Source organism: Neophocaena asiaeorientalis, unplaced genomic scaffold, assembly GCF_003031525.2.
Source record: "Neophocaena asiaeorientalis asiaeorientalis breed wild unplaced genomic scaffold, Neophocaena_asiaeorientalis_V1.1 scaffold46, whole genome shotgun sequence".
Taxonomy (NCBI): domain Eukaryota; kingdom Metazoa; phylum Chordata; class Mammalia; order Artiodactyla; family Phocoenidae; genus Neophocaena; species Neophocaena asiaeorientalis.
This window is the reverse complement of record NW_020175393.1, coordinates 4328697-4352648: the sequence shown is the minus strand read 5'-3', so window position 1 is coordinate 4352648 and position 23952 is coordinate 4328697. Positions and strand designations below refer to the sequence as shown.

At 51.1% G+C, this 23952-nt stretch overlaps 1 protein-coding gene across 1 annotated transcript in view; it reads left to right on the top strand.

The window, feature by feature from the left end:
* CPNE5 (copine 5) overlaps nt 1–23952 on the top strand; it is a 92047-nt gene continuing 68095 nt past the window's right edge. Inside the window, exons 1-3 of the mRNA XM_024766391.1 lie at nt 1–254; nt 14459–14499; nt 16511–16557. Coding sequence (XP_024622159.1) covers nt 160–254; nt 14459–14499; nt 16511–16557 — 183 coding nt within the window. The 5' untranslated portion in view covers nt 1–159. The remainder of the gene's footprint in view (nt 255–14458; nt 14500–16510; nt 16558–23952) is intronic.

Genomic DNA, 23952 nt, shown 5'->3' with positions numbered 1-23952 from the left:
TCTCTCACTTCCCACGCCCCCTCTTCGCTCTCCTCTTTCCTCCCTTTGCCGCCCAGCCCCGGCTCCGGAGTTGGGGGAGAGCCCAGGGTTTCGGTTGCTCCGGAGGAGGCGTGAATCGCGCAGGGATTTACTAATTTGGGGTGGAGGGCGCCGTGGGCTATGGAGCAGCCCGAGGACATGGCGTCGCTGAGCGAGTTCGACTCCTTGGCGGGCAGCATCCCGGCCACCAAGGTGGAGATCACCGTGTCCTGCAGGTGAGCCGCCCGCTGGCCCTGGCCCCCGGCCCCGCCCCTGGCCCCGGAGCCCCTGCGCCCCTTTGGCTCCGACCATCTACCTCCGTGCGCCCCCTTCCAGAGTGTCCTCTTCTCCAGGACGCCCCTTTGCCTTTCCTGCAAGAGCCCCTGCCCAGCCACGGGTGGCGACCGCGGAATGGGAAGCCAGGCTTAGGGTCGTATCCCAGAAAGTTTGCACTCTGGGCTGTTGTTGAGAGGAGAGAAGACACAGGCCCGTGTGGGGAGAGGGAGGGAGTGAAAGGACATAGCAGGGTCTTCACAGCAGTCTATTTCTGATCATCCCCTCCCCAAATCCAGAAGAGAATGATTTGCCTCATCCCTCCCAGGCGTGCCCAGCCTCTGCATTTTGTGCCCTCCTTCCCTCTCTTCTCCCCCCTCCTTTGCCCCAACACCCTCACCCTCTCCTCCCTTACCCACCCACCATTCTAGACCCCAGGATTTGAAAGCCTTTCTTCACCTCCAACAACAAAACTGACTCTCAGGAAAGGATCAGATTGACTTATTCATCCTGAGATGTGGATAATTGATAATGACTTAAAGTTGCACCATTAAAAAAACAATAACTGGGGGTACAAAATCTTAAGCCAAAGGACTAGAACGATGAGTGTGGAATTTTAGAGTCCAGCAGGGGAGGGGGAGGAGAGTTTTTGTGGGCTGCCACCCCCAAATCCTCAGTCGTGTCACACAGGCTTTGGGAGTCACTTCTCCATCTAAGCTGGGTCTCCCCCAGGTTCTCCTATGTGAGAGGAAGGCTGCCCCAGGCAGTAAGGGATACAAATGGGGAAGGGGGAATTTATCCCTAGTGCAGTCACCCTGTGGCTGGCCTAGGGTCACTGCCTTGCTGGGATTGTGAGGGGGCCCTGTGGCCTACGCAGAGGCCACCTCTTGAGTTTCCACTGGAAATGCCATTCCCCTGCCCCAAGTGACCAACAGCATTTCCGGGGTCCTGGGTGTGCACTTGTTCCAAATCGCCCAGGCCTCTCTTTGATCGGACCTTTCACCCACCCTCATGGCACCCCAACCCTGTGTTCCCAAGTTGTGGCATTGGGGAGGTGTAGATGGAGCCAGGGGAACTGGGCTGGGATGTGAAAGAGGGAAGGACTTGGCGGGGGGCTGCGGTTTAGGGTGAGTGGGAGTGAGGGCTGATGAAGTTGAACATAGCTGGCCCCTGCATCAGGCCCTTCTGGGGGCTCCTGTGATAACCCCACATATCTCCCCTATGGTCCCACATACGGTTTTGTCAGAATTATCTCCCAAGGCCATTTTGCCATTACTCTGCTGGGAGATTCCTGACTGCCCATTAGCTCCGGCCTCACCTCCTCAGCCATCCACAGCTGCCCCAGCCTGTCCTCCCTTCCCTGCTGGTGCATAGCCCTGCACCAGATGCTCCTTCCCAGCCTTCAGTCATGCCTGTGTCGGAGCTGTCTTGGGAGGCTTTTCACCTCAGAGCCTCTGAACAGCACAATCTCCATCCATATCTCACCCTGCCTTCATCTCTGCCAGTTTGTGTCCCCCCATCCTGAAAAGCCTGGCCTCGTGCTCCCCACTTCCAGCCATCCTCACCCTTGAGAGACACGCAGCCCAAATCACTGCCTTCTGTGTTCCCTGGGTCCTGAGCACTCAGCCTGGGCCACTGGGTCTCTCACATATTGAGCACAAAACCTCTGAAGACATCTCAGGTGTGTAGACTTCATTCCTCTTCCCCCAAAGCAACTTTGTAAGCATTTGAGGGCAGCGATCCCCGCCCTGACTCAGACCCACGAACCCAGAGGAGGCAGAGGGCACAGGGCATTGTGGCTTTGGAATCAGATACTTTAAAATGGAATTTGCTCCACCACTTGGGGCAAACTTTTAGCCTCGCTTTCCCCCATTTGTCAAGTGCAAACAACGAACCTGTTATTCGTGGAGAAACCTTATTCACAGAGGTACCCCTCATGCTTGGAAGCATGGCTGGCATATAGTAGGTCCTCACCGAATACTGTTGGAGGACTTAATTTACAGGAGTAGAGGATCATGAAGCATCCAGCATGCTGCTTTGCACTTGCTTCGCACACAGTAGGTGCTCAATAAATAACTACAGTGATTATTGTAAGGCAGTAGCACTTGGCCCCTCCTGTTTGCTCTCTGGAAGCAGAGGTGTCCAAAGACTCAAACCTTTTGCCTAAGCAGTACCTAGGGATGCAGTTGAGTTCCTGGGGGATGTGGTTCTGGGATCAACCCTGGTGTTCATTCCCTTTCATGGGACATCAACCTGAGAAGGGCATGACCCAGGCTCTGCTCCTGCCCTCCCAAAAGCCAGAGAGTGGGGAATAATGAGTTTTGGTAGGAAGGGGTGAGGAGGGAGGAGTCACCTGGAACGGAAGGGAGGCAAGAAAACAATGTGGATAAACTTGAAATTGTAAATCCATCTCTTTGCCTCAGCCAGGTCTAACTATCCAGTTTCTAGAACAGATCGAGAGAGGGAGAGAGAGAAAAGGAAAAGGAGGCAAGGAGGAGGAGGATGGGGAGGAGGGAGAGCTGCACAGAATGGCTTTCTCCAGCATATTCTATACTCCATGGCCACCAGTTAATGAGAGCCAAGGCCTCCTCCCCTGCATCTCATGGTCAGCATTCACTGAGCCCGGGGGAGGAGGCTACAGGGTGCCCCTGCCCTGAGCATCTAGGTAACACCTGCTGGTGGGCAGGGAATAGTAGGGCAGGCAGAGGGGTTGGTGGACTGAGAGCTCCAGGGGGCTTCAGAATGGGCAGCTGGGGATGAGGGGTCCAGTGTTTCAAAGGAACTGGAAACTAGCATTCCTGGGAGCTAGTTCCCTTCCCTTCTGCTCCTTAGGAAGGTCCCTGCCATCCCCTGCAGCCCTAGGAGGTCTCTGCTGTTGCCTAGGGGAGGACCTGACCCCCACCCTGCCTATCCTAGGACACTCCTAGCTGAGCAAAGCTGCCTGGCACAGGGACATGTCTGAGCCCTAGCACAGGACCACAGCAGAGGCCCATCCAAGCCTCTGCTGAAGGCAGGTGACACTGTAGGATGGATGTGTTTGGGCCCCTGCTTCTTTGTGTTGGGTGTCTCCTGGGCTAATCTATAGTCTACTCCCAAACAATTGTTTTCACTGATTTAGGTAAACTCGGGCCAAAGATTTTAAAGCCTCTGGTTGTCTGGCTCAATGCTTGTGAGAACGTGAGTCTATGGGGTCTGTCTACCTGGGTTCAAATCCCTGTGATTTTGGGAAAAGCACTTAACTTGGGCTGTGGTTTCCTCGCCTGTAAAGTAAGTGTAATAATCCTTGTCACAGTAGAAGGATTAAATGGACTAAGCCGTGAATAGTAATTTATGTTGCCTATTATTTGACACCTGAAAGTAAATAAAAATCTGTCTCTATAGCTGGTTTGTGTGGGTTCTGGAGATCTGATCCATCTAGAAAGTTCTGTTTCCCCCCACCCCCAGCTTTATTGACATATATTTGACATACTGTGTACATTTAGAGATTCTGAGGGGTTGTTTTGGGAGTAAGGTAGATGGTTTGTGAAACCAGATTCCAGCAGGCATCGTAGAAAGTGTGAGCCACGAGCTTCTCTTTTCTCTGTTGGTCTGTTCCAGACCTTTCCTGACTATTAGCCTCCCTGCAGACCCAGTCAAAACTCACCTGTCCAGTATCCTGTTCCCAAGGGCCCCACTATTTCTCTATGCCTCGTCTGATGCAGGGATCCAGACCAGTGTGTTGGTTAGAAAGAGCAATTTGCATTTTTTATGTAACAGGAAACCTGTGCACTTCCGCGGGGTCTTGCTGGCAGAACCACTGAACGATTCTACATGGCGGGGCTCCTGAGACCCACAGGGAAGGCAAGGAGGGGACAGTCCAGAGGCAGGTGGTGGCTTAGCCCTGCTGGGATCTCTCAAGCAGCTGCCCTCTCCCCTCCAGCTGACGTGGGGCTGGTGGGCAGCTGTTGCCTCTGCCCCAGAGATGTTGTTTTCTGCTGTCTGTTCAGGTTGGCATTTTGGAGAGGCAGCCTAGCTCAAGAGCTGTGCCCTCAGCCTCTCAGAAGGGGTGTGAATGGGCTCAGAACACTGTCTTCTGACAGGCAGGGGGAGGGTGGCTTTGGGGGAAGGAGGAGCCTGGGGGCAGTGTGGCAGCTGTTAGAGCCATTGCTAGGAAAAAGAGGTCTATTCAGCCACTGACTACATTAAGATACTGTTTAGTGGAGCCAGAGGAATAAAAACAGTGGGATTTATTGAGTGCTTACTACATGCCAGGCATTAACATCTGTACTAGGCTGAACCATATGCAATTGCCTGTACTCAGCTGTTTTTAACCTATCCAATAGCAATTTGGTACAAACTCAGACTATTATATTAGTTTTCAATTGCTGCATAACAAATCACCATAGTCCTAGAGCTTAAAACAACAGCCATTTATTATCTCACAGTTTCTGTAGGTCAGAAGCCCAGGCACAGCACAGCTGACTTGTCTGCTCTGGGTCTCTCCAAGCTGAAATCAAGGTGCCTGCAGGGGCTATGATCTCATCTGAGGCTTGGGGTCTAAGCCAAGCTCATTTAGGTTGCTGGCAGAGTTTAATTCCTTGCAGCTGTAAGGTTAAAGTCCTGTGTTCTTTTTGGTTGTTGGTTTGGGGCTCTTAGCTCCTACAGGCTGCCCTCAGGTCCAGCCATGTGGGCCTCTCACAACATGGCAGCTTCCCTCTTCAAAGCCAGCTGGATAATCTCTCCAGAGTCTGCTACTTGATATAAAGTAACAGAAGTGAGTATCCTATCATATTCCCAGGTCCCACTCACACTCAAGGGGAAGGGATTGTGCAGGCTTGCACACCGGGGGTGGGAATCGCAGGGACCATCTTAGATTTCTGCCTACCACAATTACTGCATCTTTTTTAACCTTACAACAATCCTATGAACTAGAAAAATACTAGTAGTATTTTCCCCTTTTTGCTGATTAGGAAATCGGGGCTCAGGTTAAGGAACCGGCCCAAGGCTGTATAGTTAGTGTGTTTTGGAGAAGGGGATCCAAATCCAGTTTCTTCAGACTTCAAAACCTTGAGAGCCTCTTGAGTTTGAGGATTGGGGTCTCCAAGGATGAGAATCATCGTAGGGCCTGGGTACCAACCATGGTAGATGTAGCCAAGAAGTAGGTACTCTGTCTCCAAGGATGAGAGGCATTCCTTGTTCAGGGATGCCAGGCAAACCCAGAACCAGAGAAATCCCTAGGGAGCAGAGACCAGAGAGAGTCATGGGATTGCAGCTGGCCTTCCCTGGCATCTAGACCATATGGTAGTAGCTTACCATTTGTCCTCTTCCAGCCCACAGGTCTCCCTGCTCAGACCTAAGTCCATTGCTGGAGATGACCTACCATTGGGAAGAGAGGGTGGGGAGGAGGGGAGGGGAATAAGGCTGGAACAAGTTTGGGGCACAGAGGAATCAGATTCAGTTAGGAATTCTTCGGCTGTAGGTAACAGAAAATCTGATGGTAGGTCAAGCCCAAAATACATTTATTTTTCTCAGATCACAGTGAGTCTCTACGTAGGTTATCTCAGTTCCGATTTGTCAGCTCACTTTGCCATCAAGGATGCAGCTGTCTTTCTATTCTGCCATCATCCAAATGGTGGCCTCATTGTTACAAAATGACTGCCTCTTTTCTAGGTATCACAACCACATCCAAAGACAGGAAGCAAGACATTGGACCAAAGGCCTCTCTCTGAAAATTTCTTTTTATCTAGAAAGCACAGTCGCTCCCAAAATCTCTCAGCAGACTTCCCCTTCTATTTCAGTGGCCAAAGGCAGGTCTCATGTCCACCCCAGGCCAGTATATTAGTCAGTTTGGCTGGCAAAACAAAATACCATAGACCGGGTGACTTAAACAAGAGAAAGAAATATTTATTTCTCACAGTTTTCAAGGATGGAGGTCCAAGATCAGGGTGTCACATTCTGGTAAGCCCTCTTTCCTGGCCTCAGATGGCCACCTTCTCACTGTGCTCACATGGCAGAGAGAGAAGGTGAGAGCAGAGAGCAAGTTCTTCTTATAAGGGCACTAATCCCATCATGAAGGACCCACCCTCATGACCTCAAATAACCCTAGTTACCTCCCACAGACCTCATCTCCAATACCAGCACATTGGGGGTTAGTGTTTCAATGTATAAATTTGGGGGGTTACACAATCAGTCAACAGCAACAAAGGACAGGAGCCTACCTTCTCTGACTTTAGGCCATCTGCATCAGATAACTGAACCAGTGTGGATTCTATTAGGAAGGGAGTGAGGAATGCTTGCTGGGTGGACAGCCATGGCCTCTGCCACAAGGAGGCTTTCCAGGTGACCCACAGACTACCTGAGATCCCTGGGGCTACAAGGGGCCTCGAGTTTGGTGTCTTTGAGGACTGACTCCTCAGATTTTCCTGCAGTCAGTGGACAGCCAGTGTTAAGTGACTGGGGACTGATTTTCCAAGCACAGCTTGGTTGGACCCCTGACAGCCTCTTTTCCTGCTAGTTTCCTGGTCAAGAAAAAAAGACTTAGTGTGATTCCAAAACATTGCAAGGTGCCTCTGTCTCCTAATGTCACTCACCTCTGCTGGCCTAGCCTAGTGCTCCCAGTAGGAGAAATTTTAAGACTTGATGAATGGGATGGGGGGTGGGCGTGAGGGAGAGAAAAATCAAGCACACTTCCTACATTTCTGTTGTAAGCTATTGGCTTCACAACTGCACAAGGCAGGTATGTGACTGCGTGCACAGATGAGGAAACTGAGGTTAAGTAGCTTGTGCAAGGTCACAGAATTACCATGTGGCTGTGTGGAGATTCTAGTTTGAATGGATCTGAGGCCAGAGCTCAGGCTGTTTTTCCTCGGTCACGTAGCTTAAGAGGGACAGTTATTACAATAATTAATAATAACAAAAATGCAAATAGCTCCAGGAAGGAGAGCTCTTTAAGCCACGTGAAAATTGCCTTTTAGACCTTGCTGAGGTTGCCTGGCAGGGAGACAGTGCACGGGAGTGAGGAACAGGATTTGAAAGGGGAGATGGGCGAGTGCCAGGGGCTGGATGCCAAGGTCCCTCTCCTTTCCTGGGATTACTTCTGCCTGTTAGGACAGGGAGCAGGGCAGGGAGAGATGGGAAGCCCTCCAGTCCTCTTCAGCTGTTCCTTTGAGAGCACCCCTGATGAAGCTGGGGGTAGGAAACGGGAGAGTGAGGATGTGAGGGGCACTGCTGGTGGGGATTTGGGAGACCCTGGATTTTAGTAATGCAGGCACCTCTGAATGGTCTCTGGCTTCAGAGTTCAGTTTCGGTGCTCCTGGCAAGCTGGGTGACACTGGCACACCTCAGCCCCAGCTGTCTTGCCTGTACAATGAGGCAATGTCTACCTCCCAGCGTTGATACATAGGGTGAACAGGGTGTCATAGGTTAAGTACACAACAAAGGATTTGGTGCCGATTATATCCACGGTTAATGTGGCCCCCTCCCACCCTCTTTGCCTGCTTGGGGTTAACCAGATGTTTGGTGTTAAAGTGCTCCATGGAGAAATAGGGTGCATCTGGAGGGCCCCTCAAGCTTCGGGGTCTCTCCAGCCTCTTCAGGATTCCTGTTTTTCCCTGATAGTGGTTTACCTGTCCCCAGTCTGCTCTCCTCAATGAAGGCTATACAACAGCCAGGTGGACCCTGATGGGCGAGGACATGAAGGTGCTCGAGGTCCTGATCAAGCCCAGCAGTAGGGAGCAGGGAGGGGAGAACATGGGGATTCCCTAGAAGCCACCTTATTCTCCACAGGGCTTTTGTGAGCACTTATTGTATGCCAGGCACTTAAATGCAAATTAGTATGTGCCAGACACTGTTCTGTTTTGCATATATGAACTCCATTAATTCTCAGAAAACCTGTAGGAGAGAGGGACTATTATTACTCCCACTTTACAGATGGGGATACTGATGCATAGAGAGGCTAAGTGAGGTCATACAGCTAAGGGGTAAAGCTGGGTTTTGGACCCAGCATTGAAGATCCAAGCTATGTGCTCATCACCACCAACTTTTTGTCAGAGGTTGGAGGGATGATTAGGGAGGCTTGTTGCAAAGAAGTTAAACCATATTTTTGGGGACTTCCCTGGTGGTCCAGCGGTTAAGAATCCACCTTCTAACGCAGGGGACGCGGGTTCCATCCCTGGTCGGAGAACTAAGATCCCACATGCCCCAGGGCAACTAATCCTTTGCGCCACAACTACTGAGCCCGCACACCACAACTAGAGAGCCCACACATCACAACGAAGAGCCCTCACACTCTGAGTCCGTGCACCACAACTACAGAGAAGCCCGTGAACCGCAACTAAGACCCGACGCAGCCAAAAATAAATAATTAAGAAAAAAAAAAAACCCAAAACAAACAAAAGAACCCCATATTTCCTTAGCCTTTGAACCTCAGGAAGCTCTTTGGGAATATGATGAAAATTCTGCCAAAAATGAATGCATCCATATGGACCAATATGCCACATTTTGCTTATAGTTTCAGGGGGGTCCATGGACCTCTATTAGGGACCGCCAGTCCAGGAAAAGCTGAGATGAGTGTTCTTGGTGCGTTTCCTTTTATTCTATAGCCAGAGTCATTTGCTAGTAAATCCACGGAGCGTGTATGGGCTTCGTTTAGAGACAACCTGAATGTGTGATAATCAGTTTGCTGAGTAATTTAGCACAGGAGGGACTGTGTCTACCCGCTCGGACTTCCTGAGGCACGGCTGTGTCTCTTCTCAGACTGGGACTCCCTGAGGGCAGGGCTGTGTCTCCCCTCAGACTTTTGCTCCCTGAAGTGAGGGCTGTATTTCCCCTCCGAGTAGGCCTCCTAAAGGCAAGGCTGTTTTCTCCCTCTCAGACTGAGGCTCCGTGAGGGTAGGATTGTGTTTCCACAGGCTGGGGCTCCATAAGGGTCAGGCTGTGTCTCCCCTCAAAGTGGGGCACCCTGAGGCAGGACTGCGTCTCCCCTCAGACCGGGGCTACCTGAGGACGGGGCTGAGTCTCCCTTCAGACCGGGGCTCCCCGGGGGCGGGGCTGTGTCTCCCCTCAGACCGGGGCTCCCCGAGGAGGGGGCTGCGTCTCCCCTCAGGCCGGGGCTACCTGAGGACGGGGCTGAGTCTCCCTGCAGCCCGGGGCTCCCCGGGGGCGGGGCTGTGTCTCCCCTCAGACCGGGGCTCCCCGAGGAGGGGGCTGCGTCTCCCCTCAGACCGCAGCTACCCGAGGACGGGGCTGTGATTCCCCTCAGACCGGGGCTTCCCGAGGACGGGGCTTTGACTCCCCTCAGACTGGGTCCCCCTGAGGGCAGGGCCGTGTTTCCCCTCAGACCGGGGGCTCCCTGAGGACAGGGCTGTGTCTCCCCTCAGACTAGGGCTCGCTGAGGACAGGGCTGTTCTCCCCTCAGACCGGGGCTCCCCGGGGGCGGGGCTGTGTCTCCCCTCAGACCGGGGCTACCTGAGGACGGGGCTGTGTCTCCCCTCAGACCAGGGCTTCCCGAGGACGGGGCTGTGTCTCCCCTCAGACCGGGGCCCCCTGAGGACAGGGCTGTTCTCCCCTCAGACCGGGGCTTCCCGAGGACGGGGCTGTGTCTCTCCTCAGACCGGGGCTTCCCGAGGATGGGGCTGTGTCTCCCCTCAGACCGGGGCCACCTGAGGACGGGGCTGTGTCTCCCCTCAGACTGGGGCCACCTGAGGACGGGGCTGTGTCTCCTCTCAGACTGGGGCTCCCTGGGAGCGGGGCTGCGTCTCCTCTCAGACTGGGGCTCCCTGGGAGCGGGGCTGCGTCTCCCCTCAGACCGGGGCTACCTGAGGACGGGGCTGTGTCTCCCCTCAGGCTGCAGCTCCCTGATGGCATTGCTGTTTTTCCTCCGACAAGACTCCCTGAGCGGAGGGCTGCATCTCTTCCTCTTTCTGACTGGAGAGCCCCAGCTTGTATTCTGATTCTTGTAAGCTTCTCATTGCGAAGGTGTCACCCTCAGGCCCTGTCCTTTAGCACCAGGCAGGAGCTCTCATTTCAGCCTTTCCAGTGCTTTCTGTCTTTGCTGGGGTCTTCTCAACGCCCAGGGCATGGTCGTTCTTCCTGCAACTGTTTTTGAAATGATTTTGGGGGGGAGAGCCGTGAGGAAAAGAGCATTTTGCTCTGCTCCCTGATCTTGATTTAAGGAACAAAAGAAGCCAAGCTTTAGGCTGTCACTAGGACATCTGAAGAATTTTATGCTTTTTTGGGGGGAAAAATACATTTGCCTGTTGGAAAAAAGTCTCTTTGAGCTCTCCAAAGAAAGATAGTGGAGAAAAGCACTTACGGGCTGGTCTCTCTGTGTCCTTGCGGTTTGAGCCCTGCTTCGCGTTGGAAGACCTGGTTTTTTACCCCTTGGCTTCTTACTGGCTCTGTGCCTGTGGGCAAGTCACTCACCATCTCTGAGCCTTGGCGTCCTCAGTGGATCAACCCCAACGGGGCACTGGGAGTGTATGTGATGGGATGGGCTTCCTGGGACCTGTAAGTCCCAGAAGTGGCTTGTGTCACCTGTCCTGTCTCTCCTTTGTCACCGAGTGAGCCTGAGCACTCACCAGGAGAATGACCGCTCCGCTCAGCACCAGGCCGATGATGAAGACTAACCTGTGTGATGAGCCTCACTCTGTCCAAGTGCTCCACAGCAGTCCTAAGGGAGGAACTGTTTTTTAACTCCACTTTACAGGTGGGGAAACTGAGGCACAAGGAAGGCAAGTAACTTGTCCAGAGGTGGGATGTGAACCCAGCTTATCTGACTGCAGTCCATATACTTAACCATTAGGCTCTACAGGGAAGAGGAAGTATAGGGGCCGGCCCTGAGCATGACCATGTTGGGAGACAAGAGGCTTGCTCACCCATTGGCCATTCCTTTTGGTTTTCCTTCATCCATCCAATTTGCCAGGACCCTGCTCTGAGTCAGGTGCTAGGCTGGCCTGGAGCAGAGTTGGGGTCCCTGCCCCGTGTGAGAGACAGAGGCACCCCTGATTTTGCAGTCCAGGGTGTGCTGAGTATGGTAATGGGTCCTATAAGTCAGAGGATGGCACAGTACAGGCCAGAGAGAGCTCAGAGGAAATGGTTGTTGGTCAGTGTCTGTCCAAGGAAGGCAGAATTGAGGAGAATGAACAGGAATGGTTCTGGAAGGATGGTAAGGATAATCTCAGCAGAGTAGGGGGAAGAGGGTTTGCATTGTCTTCAGGTGCCATAGCCAGGATGACCCATGCCACGTGGCTCAGTGAGAGTCCGGAGGGTCACTGGGCAGGGAGCCACTGAAGCTAGGTGACTGGGTTCTATTTCTTAGTCCAGCTGTGTGCCTCTCGCCCAGGCAGGTCCCATCTGCTTCTCTTTGAAGATAAGACCCCATATATCTGTATCTCTCTCTCTTTCTGTCAATCTCTCCCTCTCTCTCTCTCTCTCTCTCTCTCTCTCACACACACACACACACACACACACACACGGTCTCACTCTCTTTCTCACTAGCTTAGACATGACTGAACCTGAGTTCCAGAACTAAACTTGGAGGAGGCACAGACCTTGGAGAAGTCAATTGCCTTCTCTCCGAGTCTCACACTCCTGATTTATAAAGGAATTAGAAAAGGTGACCTCTGAGGTCCCTTCCAGATTGAACATTCTAGAATTTTATGTAATTATAGAATTTCATTACAGAATTCAAAGATAAACCTCAGCACTTGCTTTAGTAGGAGTCCCCCTCACCCTGCCCCCTCTTTCTCCATCCCCCAACCCTCTGTATTACTTTCCAGCTCCTCACCACATCTCAAGTTCCACCACTGTAGAGGCATCTTTGGAATTTAGGCATTTTGTCCTTTGTTTAAATCAAGACAGACACTCCTGCCCTGAATCCTAGCACACTACCAGGAGGGGAGGGTCAGCCCAGGTCCAGGTCAGCCCATCTCGGTGTGGATGAGCATATATCAAATTGGTATCTTACCTGTAGCTCCTGCTGCCTACTTTTCAGAGCTGCCTTTGTATCATTTCATCTGATGCTCACTGCAGTGGGCTGGGAGGTTTATCAGAAGGTTTCCAAAGGGACAGCCGCTGGGAGCAGGTCTGGGAGAGGGGTGATGGAGGCCAGCAGAAGGGTCCTGTGCCTTTGGGTCATGGAGGGCTAGCAGGGTAGCTGCCTCTGGGGAGAGGACCCTGAATGAAGAGACTGGAGCAGAGGATGGGAATCTGGTCGGGGACCAGAGCTGGTATGATTGATGAGCACCATCTGGGACCTCCCCGGGTAGCAGAGGATGCCGTATCCTGGCACCAGGCTGCTGTTGCATCTATCTGTCTGTTGGTTGGTCTTTGGCTCCCACCTCAGAGTGGGGAGCATGGGTGGTGGGGTTGACTGTGGGTCAAGTTGTCCAGACAGCCTGTCACTGCTGATGGCTTCAGTGATGGTGACTTAGGGTGAGGTCTCCTTCTAGACCTTTCTGGCTTTGCCACTGCTTGTGCAGCATGGCTACTCCCTGCCCCTCCCTGGGCCTCAGTTTCCCCCTCCTCAAGGAGAAGGTGGAACAGATGATCCTGAGGGGCCCATCCAGCTCTGATATTTGGAGTTGGCTGGCAGGAAGCCACATAGCCTAGTGTTTCTCCTCTCTGGGGAAAGGGTGCAAGGGACATCGGGGCCCATGGGGGAGTAGGGGAGTGGAGGCGGGGACGAGAAGACCCCCGGGGACATATGGGAGGCAAGTGGGACATGGGTAAGATGGTTGGCAAGGGCAGAGCTTGACCTTAGGACAGTGTAGGAAGGAGTCAGTAGCTCCAACAGGTGGGAGGGCTCACAGGAAACCCCTTCTGCAATAAAGCCCTTGCTCGAGTCAACAAGGGTCTTCAATGAGTGGGTCTCCCGGTGGGCACCTCTGGGAGGCTGTGTGAAGCACAGCTCAGAGCCGTCCCGGGGGGAGTCAGGAAGCCGGGCATTTATCCTCCAACTCCTGCCCATCATTGGCTGCCGTGGGGAGTGTAAACTTCCTGGTATTTGCAGCCCTGCCTCCCCGAGAAAGCCCTTGGAAGAGAAGTAGGAGGAAACTGTGGGTGTGTACAGGAACTAGGAGGGCTGAAGGGATAGGGCCGAGCATCAGCAGCCTTCAGAGCTGGCACTCTTCTCTCTATTGTACAGATGAGGAAACAGACTCAGAGAGGTTAAGTCACTTCCCAGCCAGAGACCAAGTTTTCTTTGAGCCATGTTGCTTCCTGACAGCAGTGGGTCACTGTGGAGTGAGGGACACCAGATGTGCAGGACACGCCCTTGCCTGATCTCCCTATGATCTCCCATCTGTGAGATGGGATAATGCTTACCCAGTACTGATCTTGCAGGACAGAGTGAGAATTGGGAGCTAATATTTGCAGAACGCTTGGCGCAGTGCCTGGGGTTCAGTGAGTAGGAGCCATGATTGCACAGAGGCAGGGAAGGAGGGGCTCCGCTCCTGTTGTGAGAGCTCTCTGCCTCCAAACATTGTGTCCATCATTTTCTGTTTGTTTGTTTTTTTGGCCACGCTGTGCGGCTTGCAAAATCTTAGTTCCCCAACCGGGGATTGAACCTGGGACCCTGGGAATAAGAGCGCGGAGCCCTAACCACTGGACCACCAGGGAGTTCCCAGTCATCTTGCTGCATGAGTTCAAGTCTAATTGTTAGGACCATGTGTTAGCTCTGGCCTTGACCACAAAAGGACCCTGTTCAAATGAGTCTGCATCCCCTGGGAGGTATCATTAATTAATCCACTGGCACAGGTGAGATGATTGAATAAACTGGCTGTAAGTAGAGCCCTGAGAGAATGGTACATTAGTGGCTTGATTTCACTTTATTTTTTCAGAGACAGAGAAGTGGTAAAAGGAGAATTTCTAGAACACTTTCTACAACATTGGGCAGATTGTGTTTCGGCCCAAGAGCAAGGGGCTGTGGGATCCAGAGCACCAGGGTCCACAGGAGTGTGTGTTGGTGGCGGGGGTGAGAAGCAGGAAGCACCACACACCCTAGGAGCTGAGCTGAGGAACCTCTGGGGCCCAGCCAGCTCCAATGAACCCTAATAAACGGTGCTGAAGGAGCCTCCTTCTTCGCATTTGCCTGAAGCCAGGCCCGAGGCAGCCTCCGGATCTCAGTAACAGCCTGAATCCCCTGAGATCCTTGGGCTGTGCTAACTCCTGCTCTCTCCCCCTCTTTCAGGAACCTTTTGGACAAAGACATGTTCTCCAAGTCTGACCCATGTAAGTCCTGCACTGACAGTAATAACAGTAACAACAACAGCAATGACATTGTTTTATTTTTTTCTTTTCCATGATAGTTTATTCCAAGATATTGAATATACTTCCCTGTGCTATACAGTAGGACCTTGTTGTTTAACTATTTTATGGATAGTATTAATTCCAAACTTCTAATTTATCCCTCCCCCCTACCTTTCCCCTTTGGTAACCATAAGTTTGTTTTCTATATCTGTGAGTCTATTTCTGCTTTGTAAATAAGTTCATTTGTATCACTTTTTAGATTCTACACATAAATGATATCATATGATAGTTCTCTTTCTCTGTCTGACTTACTTCACTTAGTATGATAATCTCTAGATCCATCCATGTTGCTGCAAATGGCATTATTTCATTCTTTTTGAGGCTAATATTCCACCATATATATGTACCACATCTTCTTTATCCATTCATCTGTCCATGGACATTTAGGTTGCTTCCATGCCTTGGCTATTGTAACTAGTGCTGCTATGAACATTGGGGTGCATGTATCTTTTCAAATTAGAGTTTTCTCCAGATGTATGCCCAGGAGTGGGATTGCTGGATCGTATGGTAGCTCTATTTTTAGTTTTTTGTGTTTTGTTTTATGTTTTTTTTTTTGCCGTATGCGGGCTTCTCACTGCCGTGGCCTCTCCCGCCGCGGAGCACAGGCTCCGGACGCGCAGGCCCAGCAGACATGGCTCACGGGCCCAACTGCTCCGCGGCATGTGGGACCCTCCCGGACCGGGGCACGAACCCGCATCCCCTGCATCGGCAGGCAGACCCCCAACCACTGAGCCACCAGGGAAGCCCTATTTTTAGTTTTTTAAGGCACCTCCATATTGTTTTCCATAGTGGCTGCACCAATTTACATTCCCACCAACAGTGTAGGAGTGTTCCCTTTCTTCCATACCCTCTCTAGCATTTCTTCTTTGTAGACTTTTTGATGATGGCCATTCTGACTGGTGTGCGGTTATACCTCATTGTAGTTTTGATTTGCATTTCTCTAATAATTAGCGATGTTGAGCCTCTTTTCATGTGTCTATTGACCATCTGTATGTCTTCTCTGGAGAAATGTCTATTTAGGTCTTCTGCCCATTTTTTGATTGGGTTGTTTGCTTTTTCTGTTATTGAGCTGTATGAGCTGTTTGTATATTTGGAAATTAAGCCCTGTTGGTCGCATCATTTGCAAATCTTTTCTCCCAGTCTGTATGTAGGCTGTCTTTTTGTTTTGTTTATAGTCCTTTGCTACAACGGCATTATGACTACTACAGTAGCCAACACAGGAGCCTGTACTGAGTGCTCACTATGTACTAGGCATCGTTCCCAGTACATCAAGGCTATCTAATGTTTCACAGATACTGTCTGGAGAAAGAAAACTTGGAGGTCTGACCCTTCCCAGCCCCCGTACTTGTGAAGCCTCAACACAACCAAGTGGGTAGGGAGGGCTCAGAAGGTCTCAGCCCCAGGGAAACCAGTGCATTTAAGAGCCCCAAATATCTGTGGCCTAGGGGGATGAGCACTGATTTTGAAGCCCAGGGTTCTAGCCCTAAGCAATGCTGCTCAAGTATATGACCTCAGACAACTCATTGGCCTCCTCTGATCCTCAGTTTCCCCATCAGGGAAGTGGGGCTGATGATAATAATAGGCCCCATGAGGCCACCTTGGGCTCTAAAGGGACAAGCAGGTTTCAGATGCTCTCTCCTGCCACACCTCTGCCACTCAGTCCTCTGTCATGCACACCTGTCTACCTGCCTCACACTTTACACTTGCTCTAGCCTAGATGTGAGTGACCCCGACCCTCCTCCCAAAGGGTGCCCCTCCCAGACACACCTATGTTCTGGGCCCCCTCCTCCAAGCTGACACCACCCAGGCCCAACACTGCTACCCAGGCCATAGTGTCCTGAGGCGCCTGACCCTCCAGGGCCCTCCGCATCTGGGGCCCACACCTTCCTCTTGGCCTGGGGTGTTAACCCTTTTTTCTCTCCTCTCCTCACAGTATGCGTCATGTATACTCAAGGGATGGAGAACAAGCAGTGGCGGGAGGTAGGTACAGCCCCTCTCCCACCATGGAAACATCAGCCTGTTCCTGATTGTCTGTCTGTCTGTTCATCTAACTCTGCAGTCATCCCACCTGATGTGTTTCCAACATCAGCATCTAAACCCCCGGGAAGGATAGTAAGGCGTGCAGAGTCTTGTCCTTGCTGATGCAAGAAGAGACTAAAGGTGGAGAGAAAGTTCCTGTCCTCAGGGAGCCCCAGTCTGAGGGGGGAGACAGGGAGTCCAGGCCCACCAAGATCATGACCAGAGACATGGGTACAGCATCTAGCACCATGTCTCAGCCAGAGCAACCTTCCCGTGGTTTTTGACTAATGTGAGTGAGTGTGGCTTTAGTTAGGTGATTCTCCTGCTCAGAAACCTTTGGTGACTCCCCTCTTCTTTGAATCAAGTCTCAGCTGCTTAGTCTGACTTCCAAGCTCTGCCATAACTCAGGATGGCCCGCTTTTCCAGCCTTGTCTCAATTCCATTGTCCCCACCAGAGGCCTTTTGCCCTTGTGATAGGGTGTTTAAGGAGAGGGCAGACTTGAAGTGCTCGCTCTTAAGAATCACAGACACTTTTAGTGGGTGGCTGCTAGATACCTTCAGTCTATTCCCCACCCAAAAGACAGAGGAATCCTATTAAAACCCAAGTCAAATTCTGTCCCTCCTCTGTTCAGAACCATCCGGTAGCTCCCATCTTGCAAAACTAAAGTCTCTGTGGTGACCCAACAGGCCCTAAAGGATCTGACTTCCTTTACCTGACTGACCCATTCCCTACTGCTCATCCCCTCCATCACTCCACTCCAGTCACACCTGCCTCTTCCTGCCTCAGGACCTTTGTACTTGCTGTTCCTTCTTCCTGGAATGCTCTTTCCCCAGATGTTCACGTGGCCCCTCCACAGTTCCCTCAGATCTTGACTCAGACATCACCCTATCAAGGCCTTCCCTTGGCTACCCCATCTAACATTTCAGCCTCTCCACCCTTTCCTGCTTAATTTTGCCTCCTTATCGCTTTTCACCATAAGCCATAAACGATACTCTGGTTTACTTATTTATCTTGTTTGTCATGTGTCAGCTCCATGAGGGGAAGGATTTTCATCTGTCATTAACTCTTACATTTTGAGCACCTGGAAAGATGCCCAGCACACAGTAGGTGTTAATAAATGGCTGTTGAAGGAATGACTGGATTAGGAAAAGGAGCCAGGTGACAGAGGCTGGCAAGGATGTGGCAGCTGTTGTCTCGTTCCCGTCTCTGCTTCCTTCTTCCCTTAGACCTTCTGTGCCAGCTGGTTTTCAGGTGCAGAGAATAAAAGGGGGAACTGGTCAAGGGGGAGGGTACTTGCAGCCCCTGGCTCCTGTCTGAACAAAGAAGGAGCAGACCTCCTTACTCTTAGAGAAGAGGATCTGGCCAAGCAAGGATGAGGTCAAAGTCTGGGAGGTGAAGAATGTTTTCTTCCAGGGTTGAGGAGGTGGGAGTGAATTTACTGGACTCAGAGCTGAAGGGAGTTTCCTGTGACCTTCATAGCTGTGCTCACTCCTTCTGGTGATCAGAAGAGGCCCAAGGATGGGACAAGAGGGAATTTGACCTTGGCAGCCCTACCCATGCCCTTTTCTACCCAGACCTGGGAGGGAGGCCCAGGGGCTCCGGATAGAGACTCAGCTTGGTGTCTCCACTGAGAGAGGGAGAGGTACCAATGACTAATGGAACAGAGACAGCTCCAAAGAGCAGAAGGACACAGGTCCAGACCCCAGAGCCTGGGGAAAGGGAAGGAAGAGGAGTGGTGCATGAGATGACCAAAGCCAAGAGCCCACAGGGGCGGTGGTCCCAGGTGACTTGATGAGAATGAGAACAGCCAGTAAAGCTTCAGTAATTCAGACTTCAGAAACGAACCTCCCTTTCCTCGTTGGTGGACTGACTGGAGCATCACCTGCCCTGCTCCCTGATCTGCCCTCCCTCAGGCTTGGCAGAAGCAAGTGGCCAAAGGGAATGAATTTTATCCATAAAATGTATGGGAAATATTTCCGCAGGGGCTGGGCTAAAGTTGACTTTTTCTTCCTCTCCAATACTCTAAGCCAATTAAAGTGTAAACCAGATTGCTGGGGAAATGTTTAGCTTAAAGGAACTAATTAACTTTTGAGACCTTTTGGCCGAGCTTCATAGAGAACAGTAATGTCCTAATGTCTCGGTGATTCATTCAGGAAAGTCTGGAAGGGCCTCTTCAGAAGGGTGCTGCTCCATGAACCCTTAATTACATCCTGTAATGAGACTTGTCTCATTTGGGTCAGGGCCCATGTTGCATCTTTTTTTTTTTTTTTTTTGGCTGCGCCTTGCGGCATGCGAGATCTCAGTTCCCCAACCAGAGATTGAACCCATGCCCACTGCAGTGGAAGTGCAGAGTCTTAACCACTGGACTGCCAGGGAAATCCCCATGTTGCATCTTGTTATCACAGACACTGCAGGGTGGAGCAGAGGAACGGTGACAGGCCTTGGAATCAGATACACCTGTGCTCTCACTTCTGGCTCCAACCCTTTCTGGAACAAGTTACTTTTTTTTAAATTAATTTATTTTTTTTCCCATTAATTAATTTATTTATTTATTTTTGACTGTGTTGGGTCTTCACTGCTGCACACAGGCTTTCTCTAGTTGCGGTGAGCAGGGGCTGCTCTTTGTTGCGGTGTGTGGGCTTCTCATTGACGTGGCTTCGCTTGCTGTGGAGCATGGGCTCTAGACACGTGGGCTTCAGTAGTTGTGGCATGCGGGCTCAGTAGTTGTGGTGCATGGGCTTAGTTGCTCCATATCATGTGGGATCTTCCTGGACCAGGGCTCGAACACGTGTCCCCTGCATTGGCAGGCAGATTCTTAACCACTGAGCCACCAGGGGAGTCCCTTTTTTTTTTAATCACAGTGTTTATTTATTTATTTTTCTTTATTTCTTTATTTTTTGGCTGCATAGGGTCTTAGTTGTGGCACGTGGGATCTTCATTGAGACATGCAGGATCTTTTGTTGCAGTGTGTGGGTTCCTCGCTGTGGCGTGTGGGCTCCAGAGCAAGTGGGCTCTGTAGTTTGCGGCACGTGGTCTCTCTCATTGAGGTGCGCGAGCTCAGTAGTTGTGGTGCGTGGGCTTAGTTGCCCCAGGGCATGTAGGATCTTCCTTCCCAGACCAGGGCTCGAACCCACGTCCTCTGCATTGGAAGGGGGATTCTTTACCACTGGACCACTGGGGAAGTCTCCTGGAACAAGTTGCTTTTAACCTCTGTTTCCACATATGTAATACGGGGGTAACACCTACCTTGTAGGCCTGTGGTGAGGGCAAAGCAAGATGATGGATATAACATACCTGCTGTGTAGTCATTGTCTGGTAAATATCATTGTACAACATCATCCAGAGTGTTGGGGCCTTACTGGTCCCTCCCCCATTTCAGTCAATATTTACAACAGTAAGCATTCTTGAGATGGGGGCGGGGGGAAGAGGGAGATAGGCCAAAAGAAAAGTGTTTCACCAAAAACACAAGATGGAACTAGGGAGTTTACAGCCTAGAAGGGGAGATTCCCATGCATGAATGATGCTAACAGAGGTTGTGATGAGAGGTATTGATGAGAATAGAATGGGAGTTCAGAGGAGAGAAAATTACAGCCAGAATGTCATTTGGATTTTTCAGTGGAATTTGAACCTCAACGCCAGCCATCTGGCTAAGGGATGCATGATGTGGAGCAGAGGAGAATGTGGGTTGGAAGGAACTTCAGGGCTCAGCTGGTTCACCCTCCTCATCCTATAGAGGAGCAGGATTGGCCTCATGTGTTGGAATCAGGGAGCTGGACCCCAGTGCAGGGGCAGCGTCCACTTGGAGGAGCTGAGTCGATCTGGGTTTCAGTGAAGCCGGGGGCCATACACAAGGACCCAGCATCAAAGATGGTGGTGAGGGCTTCCCTGGTGGCGCAGTGGTTAAGAATCCACCTGCCAATTCAGGGGACGTGGGTTTGAGCCCTGGGCCGGGAAGATTCCCACATGCCGCGGAGCAACTAAGCCCGTGTGCCACAACTACTGAGCTTGCGCTCTAGAGCCCGCAAGCCACAACTACTGAGCCCACGTGCCACAACTACTGAAGCCCGTGTGCCTAGAACCTGTGCTCCGCAACAAGAGAAGCCACTGCAATGTGAAGCCTGCGCACCGCAGCGAAGAGGTAGCCCCTGCTCGCTGCAACTAGAGAAAGCCCGCACACAGCAACGAAGACCCAATGCAGCCTAAATAAATAAATAAATAGATAGATAAATAAATAGATAAGTAAATTTGTAAAAAAAAAGATGGTGGTGAAAGCAAAGGCATGGAGGTGGCTGGAGTAAGCAGGCCAGTCCAGGTCCTGCAGAGTTGGGAGATATAATACAGGGCTAATTATAAAGGAGTTGGGGTTCAGGGAAACCAACGTGGGCTGGTGAATCACAGGGGCTGGGGACAGTGGGACTACTCCAGGCCTGAGGAGGTAAGGGGTGGGGGTGGTTCCTGGAACCCCAAGGGAGCTTGTCTACAGGAGCAGGGGCCCTCAGTGGAGGGACATGGTCAGCCTGGGCAACCTCACTCTCTCCCCACCCTCTGCTCTCCTGCCTTCACCTCCCATTGGTGGAATCCCACTGGAAGACTTAGAGCGGGGAGCGGCTGTTGATCCAGTCCACACAGGTCGGCCTCCCGGGCACAGAGCAGGGTGGGGAAGGGCTGGAAGTAGATCCAGAGGGCCAACGGAGACCATCCAAAACAGAGGGTGAGCAGATGAGTGAGGCTGGTGTTCAGGGTGTGAGGCTGGTAAGATACAGGGAGAGGCAGCTGAAGGGAGCTCCTGACTGCTGGGGTCATAGGGTCAGAATGTCAGAGAGGAGACTGACCCCATTTACAAGAGACCATCAGCACCATCCCCAGCCTTCAGGGGTGACGGTGACAGAGCTCTGTTGCATGGACTACCCCTGGGACACAGGCTTCAAGCTATTTCTGTAGAAGGAAAGATACCCTCAAACATATCAAGGCCCTACTTTGCCTGGTTCTTTGTGTGACCTGCAGAGGAAAGTATCAGGAAGGGAGAGTTTAAAGAATAATCCAGATCCATCTCTATGGAACTGTCCCTGGGATGGAAGCCTGTTTTTCCTAGTAAACACAAACCCATTCCCGTGGCTCCACCTGCTAGTTCATTGCAAAAAGTCTCTCTGTTAGTGGAATCTTGGCCAAGAGATACTCATTCCATGGCCGGAGGGAGTCAAGTGCAAGCACAGCAGTTTCCCTAGGCAGGGTCTCCCATGTTTGCATAAGACCACAGAAGGATGAAAGCTGCTCTCGCAGCCCCTGGCTGCCTGGTTTCAGCTGATTTTAACCGTTTGGGTCATTGTAATGCCTTCTGAGAAAGCTCCGTCTTCCCATCACCTAAATCTGTCACTGCACTTTGTGAAAATTGACTCAAGATGTAATTTTAGCCCAGGAAATCGACCACTATTTGCATCAAGGCTTACTAAGCCCTTCTGCATGTCCCAGGAGAGGCAGGATGGCCAGGTAGGAGGAGTCCCAGAAACTCTCTCACTAGGAAGAGGGAGCTGTGCTTGGTTCCCCATTTGAAAAGTGTAGGGGTGCAGCAAATAATAATGAATTTCACGTTGGGAATTCCCTGGCAGTCCAGTGGTTAGGACTCCATGATTTCACTGACGAGGGTGAGGGTTCAATCCCCGGTTGGGGAAATAAGATCCCACAAGCCCCACAGCCAAAAAAAAGAAAAAAGAAAAAAAAAAGAAAAGTGTAGGGGTGATCCCTGCCCCTCCCTTGCCAGGTGGCTGTCCAGGCTGAGGGCCCTTCAGAAAGGAGGACATGTGTATCCTGGAATCTTAGGGTGTCCCGCTGATCAACCCATACCACCTGCAGAGCACGTGGCCCCAGCCGCCATGCCCACATGTCCCTGCCTGAGCGCTCAGTCTATTTTTGAGCAACCTCAGCCTGCTGAGCATCTTAACACCAGCTGGGAATGACAGTTCATCTCTGAATATTCGGGATGATCTTCCTTGGAGCACCTTGACATGAGCCTCCACATAACTTTGACTCAACTTACTGTGTGCTGGGAGATGAATGCTGGGGACACAAAGGGTGACCAGACACTATCTACAGCCAGAGCTCACTTTCAATTCAGGGAGGTAACAAAAACAACAATAACTGCAATAGTAATGCTAATAGCAAACATATCTAACAGTGATGTACCAGGCACTGTTCTAAAAAGCACTTACTGTAGTAACTCATTTGATCCTCACAACAAACCTGTGAAGGAGGTAGCAGCAGCATTATTACTGTTATTATTATTATTGGCCTCATTTAACAAAACAGGAAACTGAAGCCCAGAGTGGTTAATGTGAAAGTAGTTTCTAGAACATGACATCAGAACTATAATAGAGTTATACATAAAGGGCATAATTCCACTCGTTCCTAATTCCACACTCCTTAGATGTGCAAGTAAGTTGATTTTCTCATATTCTTTATTTTTTAAAAATAATTTATTTCTTTAACTTATTTATTTTTGGCTGTGTTGGGTCTTCGTTGCTGTGCGAGGGCTTTCTCTAATTGCAGCAAGCGGGGACTACTCTTCGTTGCAGTGCACGGGCTTCTCATTGCAGCAGCTTCTCTTGTTGTGGAGCACAGGCTCTAGGTGCGTGGGCTTCAGTAGTTGTGGCACGCAGGCTCAGTAGTTGTGGCTCGCGGGCTCTAGAGCGCAGGCTCAGTAGTTGTGGCTCGCGGGCTCTAGAGCGCAGGCTCAGTAGTTGTGGCTCACGGGCTTAGTTGCTCTGCGGCATGTGGGATCTTCCCAGACCAGGGCTCAAACATGTATCCCCTGCATTGGCAGGCAGATTCTTAATCACTGTGCCACCAGGGAAGTCCCCCACATATTCTTTCAATGTTTGAGGACAGCTCACATGGCCCTGTTAGTACGCTTTGGGGCAGACCTAGAATGTGACCATTTCTATCAAGAGTTTCTCTTTATATAACTGTCTCTTGTCCCTTTGCTAATCTGGGCACACTCCCTGGAACACACGTCCATTTGTCAATGTTCTTCCCAAAGTGTGTGTCCTGCACCATTCCCTTCTCCAGCTCAGAGCATCGTGGGCTGGCTCCCTCCTCACAGGGGCTTGGACTAGACAATCATGCATTCGACATTACCTAGAATTCCACTGGCCTTTTTGGCAGGTGTCTTCGACTTACTTCATATTGAGTTTGGGGGCTCCTGTATCCTCCTCAAACAAGCTGCTATCCAAACAGAATTCCTCCAGCTCAGATTTGGCAATTGAGTTTTTGAAACTAAATGTGAAATTTTACATTTATCTCTGTTACATGTCATTTGGCAGATTCAGTCTGTTGTTATGGTCTGTGAAGATCACGTTGAA